At 55.3% G+C, this 10,087-nt stretch overlaps 1 protein-coding gene across 2 annotated transcripts; it reads right to left on the bottom strand.

Annotated features, from left to right (window-relative positions):
- Window positions 1-6,267: 6,267 nt before the first annotated feature.
- On the bottom strand, window positions 6,268-10,011 carry CDIPT (CDP-diacylglycerol--inositol 3-phosphatidyltransferase). Of its 2 annotated transcripts, none has more exons than XM_070413540.1 (6): window positions 9,910-10,011; window positions 9,106-9,240; window positions 8,218-8,371; window positions 7,716-7,797; window positions 7,354-7,435; window positions 6,268-7,237 (listed from the first exon to the last, which is right to left on the bottom strand). In XM_070413540.1, the coding sequence occupies exons 2-6, from the start codon at window positions 9,197-9,199 to the stop codon at window positions 7,092-7,094; spliced, it is 558 nt and encodes a 185-aa protein (XP_070269641.1). In that variant the 5' UTR covers window positions 9,200-9,240; window positions 9,910-10,011; the 3' UTR covers window positions 6,268-7,091. The 2 variants fall into 2 exon arrangements, with proteins under 2 accessions (XP_070269641.1, XP_070269640.1); XM_070413539.1 differs by lacking the exon at window positions 9,910-10,011 and adding an exon at window positions 9,339-9,774.
- Window positions 10,012-10,087: the final 76 nt, after the last annotated feature.

Genomic DNA, 10,087 nt, shown 5'->3' with positions numbered 1-10,087 from the left:
TTTGAGGGAAGAGCCCCGGTGCCATCCGTGTGGGCACCTGTGGAGGCTGCAGGGTGACGGTCCCTTCAGCCTGGTCTCCGCTGAGGAAGCAGAAGATCCCAGGGTGGAGAGACGCTTGGGTTTGCTGGCTGTGTGGCCAGAGGGGGCGAGTCAGCCTCTTGATCTCTTCCTGGCTGTGATGGGCCAGCAAGTCCCCTATTGAGCAGGGCTGCAGTTTTGTGTGTTTTTAGGGTCTTTATCCTCCCCCCATCACCCCCTCCCCCCCCGTGGGGCCTGACCCCAGGAGCCTTGCCCCTTTCCAAGTTGAGTTGCATTTGTGTGGCCAGTGGCTCCACTCACGTCTGAGCTGGTGGAGGCCAGGGGCTGTTTAGCCCTAGCACTTGGTGGAGCTGGCTCAGCCCCTTCGCCTCTGCTTCCTCCCAACTCTCCTCCACTTCCCTTGAGCGGGCGATGAATTTAAAGCTCTTCACCTGGTGCCTGGCACGTGGTAAGGGATGTCAGCACTGTTCACTGCCAGGGGCCTCGGGTGAGTGACAGCCGGCAAGGTCATGGCGGGGGCATTCCTCCTTCCCATTGCAGCCACCAGCTCCCATGGCCATCTCTACCTCTGAACCCTCAACGCCTGCTGCTTCACCCTCACCTTCCAGCAACCAGTCCTCCAACTCAAGGCTCCGGTGACCTTGACCCTGTCCATGTCATTCCCTCACTCAAAACCTCCCTTAACCCCCCACCTCTCCCCTCCCAGGTGATACTTAGTGGGAAAGCCCCACCCCACGCTGACCAGCTGTGTGTTGCTGGAAGGGGAACACCCACATACTCACACACTGACGCATCTCATGTTAAAGTCATGGCAACAAATCTCAAGGAGACCTAATGTCTGCCCTCTGAATACACGTCTTGAGCTTGTGCTAGATCCCCTTAGGGACACCTCTTCACAGCCCCTCTCCTCTCAACCTCCCCCACACCCCTGCCCACTTCCTCTCACCTCTTTGGGGAAATACAAGTAACTTGGGCAGGAAGGCTGGCCCCTCCCCAGCAAATCTCCGCTCTCCCTCCTATTCCCTCCTGTCGGCAGCACCTCCCCTGGGCTCTAGGTCCCACCGATCTCAAGTCCTGAGTGCACTCCCGCATCCATCACCTTCTCTGCCGCCAGTTCCTCCTCCCCTGGATCGTTGTCACCAGCCAAACGTGCTCCACTCTCTTCCTTGTAGAACCTGAGTGAACTCTCCCTTAGCCCCACATTCCTTGCAGCTGCCACTGCCTTCACGTTCCCTTCGCAGCCAAATTCCTGTTTCCATGCCTCACTCTCATTATCCCTCAAGCCACTCCAATGAGCTCTTGTCTCCGCCCCGTGCTACCTGGGAACAACTCAAATCAGCATTACCGATGATGTCCCTGCCGCTAGCCCAGTGTTAGGGTCTCCTCGTCCACCCCTCTCCCACCTGGTTCCCGTGATGCCGCCTCCTCCACCTTTCCCACCTCACTGGCCGCTCCCCAGTTGCCTTGGGCGGCTCCACTTCCTCTGCTCAGTCCAGACCATGAGTCACCCTGGACCCTGCTCCCTGACTCAGCCGCTTTCTCCATCTCGCCACCTCAGGTCTCACCCTGAGGTCTGGGCTGATTTCCATTGATGACTTCCTTGATGTCTCCACGTGAATCTCTAATGGCTGTCAGGCTTGGCCACATGACTTGCTCTGGCCAATGATGAAACTCAAGGGGCAGTGACATCATCATCCTCTTTTCCCTTTTCGTGACCAGCAATATCCCATGTAGAGGCTGCTCCATCAGCCTGGGTCCCAGAGAGAAAAATGGCAAGAAGGAGAGGCCAGCTCACCCACAGTAAACATGCAGCAGGAGCAAGAAATAATATTTGCTGTTTTACATCACTGAGGTTTGGGGGGTGGGGTTAATACGGCGGTACAATCTAGCTTTCCCTGACTACTATAGGGTGTCCCAAAATTCACGCAAGATTTGCAATTGAATTGAATTGCCAATCTTGTGTGAATTTTGGGGCACCCTATACATGCAGCTCACCAAGCTGTGAGATACTACAAGGCAGGAGAGGAAGCTGGTCTTTAAACTGTGTGCATGAGGATGGGCTCAGCATGGGTGGTATGATGGAGACAGGATCTACCTCAGTGACAGGAAAACGGGCCTTGATGGAAATGCAGTGGAGTTACGGCTTGCACTGGAGCCAGAGACTTTTTAAAAATATATATATTTTGCCGAAACCGGTTTGGCTCAGTGGATAGAGCGTCGGCCTTCGGACTGAAGGGTCCTGGGTTCGATTCCGGTCAAGGGCATGTACCTGGGTTGCGGGCACATCCCCAGTAGGAGGTGTGCAGGAGGCAGCTGATCGATGTTTCTCTCTCATCGATGTTTCTAACTCTCTATCTCTCTCCCTTCCTCTGTAAAAAATCAATAAAATATATATATATATATTTTAAATCTTTTTTTAAAAATATATTTTATTGATTTTTCACAGAGAGAAAGGGAGAGAGATAGAGAGTCAGAAACATCGATGAGAGAGAAACATTGATCAGCTGCCTCCTGCACACCTCCTACTGGGGATGTGCCTGCAACCAAGGTACATGCCCTTGACCGGAATCAAACCTGGGACCTTTCAGTCCGCAGGCCAACGCTCTATCCACTGAGCCAAACCGGGTAGGGCTGGAGCCAGATTCTAAGTCAGTCCCTGGTACCAAATTTATCCTTGAAGGTCCCCTAAACAGCCCATCAAACACAGAACAGCACAGCCTGTTTTCCTCCAGCAGCGGAGCACATGGCTTTTCTGGGTTGAATACCAGATGGAGCAATGGAATTGTGTAAGGGCCCCTTGAAAAAGAAAATCCTGTCTATAAGAGCAAGATCACATTCAGCGCGGCAAGGTGTGGTTTACCAAGTCCTTTTTCTCTTCTTCCTAAGCGCACAGCTCCTCTCTATTTCCCAGCGTCCCTTGCACGCAGCCGTGGCCCATGACTGAGTTTGTAGCTGGTGGAACTCAAGTGGAAGTGGTATGTGCCCATTCCCTGCCTTCCCAGCAAGCAGCGTGTGTGTACTAAGCCTTGTGCTAGATCCCCTTCAGGACACCTCTTCACACCCCCTCTCCTCTCAACCTCCCCCTCCAGGCGTGCCCCCCCACCCCACCCCGCTGCCCATGGGAGGAAGCTGAATGGAACCACAGGTGGCCAGCAGAGCCCCCACATCTGTGTCTGGAGAGCTGCTTCACAATTAGGAGCACCTGATTGGGGCTTAACGTATGTTAAAAATAAACTATCGTGTTTGAGCCACTGTACATCTTGAGGTCAATGCAGCAGCTCAGGCCCTTTAACCATCACAGTATGAGAGGCAGGAGGAGACTCAAGACCACCTGAGGGAACCTCTCAGCGGCAGGGCCCAGTGAGTGGGTGAGGCGATGGGAAGCCCTGCACGGTGGTTCTCCATTCAGGCTAAAAGCGTGTAGCTGAATCCAGGAAGTTATGGCTGCACTTATCCTAATCCATCCGGGCTGCTGTCACAAAGTACCACAGACTGGGTGGCGCATAAACTACAGAAATGTATTTCTCCCGGTTATGAAGGCTGCAAGTCCAGGACTAAGGCACCAGCACGGTCACATTTTGGTGAGGCCCCTCTTCCTATTCACAGCCAGCGCCTTCTAGCTGTGTCCTCGGGTCTCTTTTATCAGGGGCGCTAACCCCATCCATGAGGGCTTGTGACTTAATCACATCCTAAAGGCCTCACCTCCAAACACCGTCACATAGGGCACTAGGTTTCAACGCATGAATGTTGCAAGCACGCATTCAGACCATAGCAATATACTAGGATAATGTGACTCCACCACATTCCCCAGGTGACCCCAATTCAGCCGAGACTTCCCGAGGCTGTACACACAGGCTCCTCCTGGCAGGTTCCTCCTGAGCTTAGTCCAGTCACTGGATATGGGACCACAGGCACCACGCTGTCCTCAGGCCTTGGCCCATGTTCTATTTGAGTGGGAGATGCTCACTCTTGCCCAACGCTCCCTCGTCTTTTTCAGGCCAGTAGCTGGATTTACGTAGACAGACTCCTGACGTTGCTATAAAAGGTTAGGGCCCAAGAGCCAGGACCATCCAGGGACAGAGGGCTCGAGTGCTCATTGGCCGGAGGAGTTGACGCAGGAAAGAAGAAGGTCTTCTCACACCTTGACTGACTGGGCCAGGCCAGGTAGGAGGACACCTGCGGAGCTGAAGGGACTGCGGAGCTTGTGACTGTCTTCCTCGAGTATAAATGTGTCCCTGTCGCCGTGCTAACACTCCTGCAAGTGCCCCCCGGAGAGTCCAGGTGACTTACTGCACATTGTTCACGATGGCGCGACCTGGTTAACAATGATGGGATTCTACGCCACCATTAAGAAGACCACTGATTGGGCTGCTGTGTGTGGCGGGGGTGAAGGCTCTGCAGCCAAGCCAGCCAGGTTGGCCTCCTTCTCAGGATCTCTCCTTTTTGGAAAAGGCTTGTTGTATAGCTTAGTACACACTACAGTGTAGGCATCAGTTCAGGTAGAATAATACAAGTTCAAGTAGTACACACTACAGTTCAAGTAGAATAATACAAGTCAAAAGCACTTGGAGCAGGGGTAGCTTGTTAGCAGAACAGCATCTATAAAATATTTTAAGACATATGTGTAAGGGTGAATTTAGACAGGTACATAAGCAATGAGTAGCAGCGGTCGCCTCTGGGGAGAAGTGAGCACTTAAGGTGCCAGTTGCCTTCATCGCCCTTTGAAAAATTGATGTTGAGAGAGAGGGACATGGTAAGGGAGAAAGAGAAACACCATGTGAGAGCATGCCCCCTACCGGGGATCGAGCCCATGATCCGTACATGTGTCCTAATCAGGAATCAAACCAGCAACCTTTTTTATTTTTATTTTTTATTGATTTCAGAGAGGAAGAGGGAGAGATAGAAACATCAATGATGAGAATCATTGATCAGATGCCTCCTGCACACCCTCTACTAGGGATTGAGCCCACAACCCTGGCATGTGCCCTTGACCGGAATTGAACCTGGGACCCTCAGTCCGCAGGCCAACGCTCTATCCACTGAGCCAAACCGGCTAGGGCAAACCAGCAACCTTTCTTTTTTTAAAAATATATTTTATTGATTTTTTACAGAGAGGAAAGGAGAGGGATAGAGTTAGAAACATCAATGAGAGAGAAACATCGATCAGCTGCTTCCGGCACACCCCCTACTGGGGATGTGCCCGCAACCAAGGTACATGCCCTTTACCGGAATCAAACCTGGGACCTTTCAGTCCACAGGCTGATGCTCTAGCCACTGAGCCAAACTGGTCAGGGCACCAGAAACCTTTTGATGGTGCACAGGGAGATGCCCAATCAACTGAGACACACCAGCCAGGGCTCATCATCCTGTTTTTTTTTAGTCTGCAACCTAATTTTTTCCCCTGGTAATATTTTGCCTATTATTTTGAAAGATTACTTCAATGGCTCCATGTGGCCCTAGGATAGTCCAAATGCCCTACTGAGCTCCTCAGGCTGCCTGATGGCTCCCCCCAATCTCTCACTAGTTCTCCACCCCCAACCCCCAGCACATTTCAGCAACATGATCTCATCAGGTTCCATTTCCAAAACTAGCTCTCTGTCCTGTCCTCAGCTGAAAACCAGCTCTCTCTTCTGCGTTCTCTTCTGGCTCCAAACCCGACCAGCTTCCTAAATGGCCCACATCCTTCACCAGCACCTACTTCACAGCACTGCCTACTCCTATCCCCCAACAAACACCCCCCTAACCGCATGACCAGGTCCCCCCGCTGGCCTGTGACCTCCGAGAGGGCTCAGCACACACCTGCTGAGTTTCAGCTCTCTGGACATGTGGGCCCCCTGGCTACACTAGTATAAGAATAAAATGAGTAACAGCTGCAAACAACCCCGGCGCAGGATCCGGCATATGGTAAGCTCAATATAGTTTAAAAAAAAAAAAAAAAAAAAGCCAGTGCCAGACAGTAGAGAAAGCTCAGAGGGTAGAGATGGCTGCTTGGAACAGATGCCCAGAACAATGTCTGCCACCCAATAGGTGCCCAAAAAAACGTTTAAGAAGGAACAGTGATTCTCGACCTTCTCAGGAAGAATTGATCACCTGGAGATTATTAAAATTGCAGACTTCTGGGCCCATCCCTAGAGACTCCAACTCTGGTTCAATGTCCTAGAAGCTGAATTAAAAGAAAAAAAAAATACCCCACAGGTGGTCTAAAGACTTCACTGAGAAACCAACTGGTCCACTTGTGAATATTTATTAAGCAGCTACAATAGGCCCGGTTAAGGTTACTCTTCATCGGGGGATAGAGAAGGAGCAAGAAAAGTCCGTGCCCTTGTGGAGTTTATATTCTAGGGCCTAGAAAACACCAGGGACAGAAATAAATGCAGACAGCTCGGGACAGTGTCGGAGAGGAAATGAAGCAGGTGGGCAAGGGGACATGGCCTGACCTTGGGCGGCAGGGAGGTCTCTGTGGAATGTGAGGAAGGACCTAGCCAGTCCATACAGGGGGAGAAGCAGCCCAGGGACCTTCCTTCTTCCCCCAGCTCCCCCCACCCAGGCCCCAGTCCTAGAGTATTTCACAGGGAAGCAGGTCCAGGATAGTGAAGCCCCTTTATTATCCAAGTTCTCAGAGCTGGGACCGACGGGACAGAGGACGCTGCCATGGGGAAGGACCCAGACGGCTCCCTGTGCCCGGCCACAGGACCTGCAGGCTTCCTCTGGCCAGGGGCAGAGTTCGGGTACCCCGCCCTTACCCCATCTCCCTCACACAAGCGTCCCTCCAGTCTCGGGCCAAGCCAGACCCCAGGGCTAAGCCAGCAGGGGCGACGATGCCCAGCCCTCAGACCAGCCTCTTGGTGCCCCGAAGCACTGCCTGTGTGGGCGGGGTCTCCTGAGCATCCTTCCTGATTTGGAGCCCAGGGGTGGGACTGGCCTGACCCACTTCCAGCGGGTTGGACAACACATTAGGAAGACAAGAGCCTGGACCTCCTGGGAGGAAGAGGGGAGCCGTGTGACACAGGAGACTCCCAGGGCAGGTGGGCCGCAGGGGCTGAATTCCGAGGTCACTTCTTCTTGGCGCGGTCGGCCGCATCCAGGGCAGCCATGTTGCGGGCGGCGGTGATCAGGTGGATGACGCTGATGAGGGACTTCAGCAAGGCGACAGGGGCGGTGATCCACAGTCCCATTCGGAAAAGACCCACAGAGCCGACTGTGGGAAGGGAGCAGGGCAACGCTGAGAACACGGGACACGGCGAGGGGGAGGGCCCACATCTCCCTGGGCAGGCCAGAACCCCCCACCCTCCAGCCCTGCCCCTCATCTCCTACCTAAAGGTCCCTCGGAGAAACTGAACAGGTAGAGGAGGCAGTAGAAGAGTTCATTCCCAGCACACAGGGTAAACAGAGCAGGCTGCACAAATAGCAAACGGGCTGCTTAAACAAGAGGGCGGGACAGTGTGCAAACACCCCCCACCCCCAACACACACAGGAACGGGGGCCAATCTCTGTGAGGATGGGGAGCTGGAAGTGTACTGGGAAATAAGGGAGTGGATGGCAGGGAGGAACAGAGTAACCGCCTGAACGATTCCCAGGCCCTCCCCACCCCCACACCTCAGCTTGTAGGGCTCCCCTCCCCTGGGACCAGGGCACCGCCCAGGGTTTGAGTAAGTGAGGGGGTAGGAAATGCTCACCCGGGAGGTGTAGTAGATACGAAGCACCCGGTTTCCCGACAGGTCGATCATCTTGTGACTTTCACTGCCCCGGACCACAGAGCTTGGGGAGAAAGCAGAGGAATCCATGAGCCTTCATTACCGCTGACACCCACCTAATCCTCTTCACAGCCTCCAGGAGGAAGGTACTGGGATTGCCTCTGCTGTACTCAGGAGGACCTGGAGCCCAGCTGAGCACCACTGTTTGGCCCAAAGCCACACAATTACCTAGTTGGGGACAGAGCCAGCATTCAAATGCCACATTCAAAAGCCCCTGTTCCCGTTCCTAGGAGCTGTTAGCTATTTGGAAGCCTTGACTATCCAGTCAGAAGCGTTTTAGGGATTGCTGCCAGAGAGGACCTGCCCATGGTTGTTCAAAGCAAGCTGAAAAGGAGACCTCTCAGAAGCCTGAAGCCATCCCAGACACCCTCCCAGGCCGTCTCACCCCTCCCTTCAGCAGGCCAGCACCCCCAGAGCTGCAGACCTGTGGAGGTGCAGCCAATGGCTGGCCACATCCAGGCTCATGCTGAGCTGGAAGAGCAGGGTGGCACGAGGGTAGAGCAGGGCCAGGTTGACCAGCAGGCACATGGTGGCGCAGCGGTCGGTCAGCATGTCCAGCATGGCCCCAAACCGGGTCCCTGAAAAATGGGGGCTGTCAGTTGGGAGGAAACTGTTAGGGGGCAGCAGATTGACAACAGGGGCCATAGGTGTGTATCGCTCTGATGCAAAGTCTAAAAGAAGATGAAGAATGTCCACCATCCACTGCCTGGGAAGGAAAGCAGGCTGCCCCACGGGGTGCGAGGTCAACGGACAAAGGCCACCATAACATGAAATGAGGAGGCATGGGAGTGTGGAGAGAGAGTGGAGGTGGGGGGCGGGGTGGGGATGAAAAAGCAAGTTTACAGGTAACTCATCAATCCCAGAACCAAGAGTCCAGGTGTCAAGACAAGGAGACTCAAAGTCCAAGGGGAAGTCTTGGAGGTGGGCCTGGGGCAGAGACTCAGCCCTCCAGATGCCACCTCCCTTGCCCCATCCACCCTCCCCCCAGCAGGCCTTCTGGAACCGGGATCGCTGTGCCCGGCACAGTAGCATCCAGGACACACCTGTTGGAGGACATTAACTCAAAGACCTCCAGCACTTCACTGCCCACCCAGTCCTGCTATGACACCCCCTCCCTACCAGTGGGTTCTCCCCGACAGCTCGCTTAAACCCCTTCTGCAAAACCAGGCCATGCAGTTCTGCTCCACAGAGATGAGAATGACAGCGTCCTTGGATCCCAGGGCATCTGCCCACCCTCAGGTCCCCAGGAGGCAGGAAAAGGGAGCCGCGGGTTGTCGTGCCTCAAGGTTGGCTGGGAGGAGCTGTCTGTCACCTTGATTAAGGATTCGCGCAGCGTATCCATCGAAAGCGTCCAGGAGTCCGCTCAGCAGGTAGAAGGAGGAGGCCGTGAGGGGGCAGCAGGGCATGAAGTAGAAAGAAATGATGGCGAAGACGATCCGGGCATAACCTTGGGATGGGACGGGGGAGACGGATGGGGCGGGATCAGGAGGGCTGCCCAAGGCCCCTCTCCCTGCGCTCCGGCCCGGCGCCGTGGGCAGCACTCACCAATTAGGTTAGGCACAAACAGGAAGATATTTTCGCTTGGCATCGCGGCGGCCCCCTTGCCGCCCCGGACCGATCCGGGGGTGCCAGCTGTTCACCCAGAGAGGATCTCAGCCCCGCCGCGCGGCCTCACCCTCCTGCCCGGCGCTCCGCGCGCCACACCCCGCTGCCCGCGCCCGGCCCCAGATGTGAAAGCTCGCAGCCCGCGGGAGCCGGGGCCGCCCCAGCTGTGAGCGGGGCGCAGGGGGCGCGCACACCCCGCCCTTCCGATGGGCGGACCCCCGCCTCCACCCGCCCCGCAGGCGCCGCAGTCTCCAGCTGCGGTCCCTCCTGCTCCAGTGGTGCTCAGCTTCCGAGAATCTACTCTTCTGCGCGCGTACTTCCAAAATTGGAGAAAGGAATAGGAGGCCTTAAAAAATGGCTGCGGCCCCTTTAAGACCTGCCCGCTTCCTTTTCCTTTTCCTCCCTCCGCCCCTTTCCATCGGCTCGTACCAAGGCACAGAGGGAGGGGGGGAGGAAGGACGGAGGGAGAAGGGGAGGTCCGGAGAGGAGAGGCCTCGATGAATATCCGTACTTTGCTTTCGGAGGCGGGTGTGACTCCCTGGAGACAAAGACGAGGAGGGGAAACTCCGTCCTCCCGCGTCCCCGCGTCCCCGGAGGCGAAGTGATGTAGTACAGTCCGCGGCGTCCTCTCCCCGCCCCTCTCCCCGCCTCCTGGGCGCTCGCGGGCTCGGGCTGCGCGGCGGCTAGAG

The sequence above is a fragment of the Myotis yumanensis genome, unplaced genomic scaffold, assembly GCF_028538775.1.
Source record: "Myotis yumanensis isolate MYYU_CA2020_CCGP unplaced genomic scaffold, mMyoYum1.0.hap1 SCAF_4, whole genome shotgun sequence".
Classification (NCBI taxonomy): Eukaryota; Metazoa; Chordata; class Mammalia; order Chiroptera; family Vespertilionidae; genus Myotis; species Myotis yumanensis.
The sequence above is the reverse complement of the archived record's forward strand: the minus strand, read 5'-3'. Positions and strand labels throughout refer to the sequence as shown.

Coding starts and splice junctions, on each gene's coding strand:
- CDIPT (XM_070413539.1), bottom strand. CDS start 9,381: ATGCCAAGCGAAAATATCTTCCTGTTTGTGCCTAACCTAATTG. Junction 7,798..8,217: donor CATTGGCTGCACCTCCACAG/GTCTGCAGCTCT, acceptor TTTCTCCCCAAG/CTCTGTGGTCCGGGGCAGTG. Junction 7,436..7,715: donor GTATCTACTACACCTCCCGG/GTGAGCATTTCC, acceptor CTATTTGTGCAG/CCTGCTCTGTTTACCCTGTG.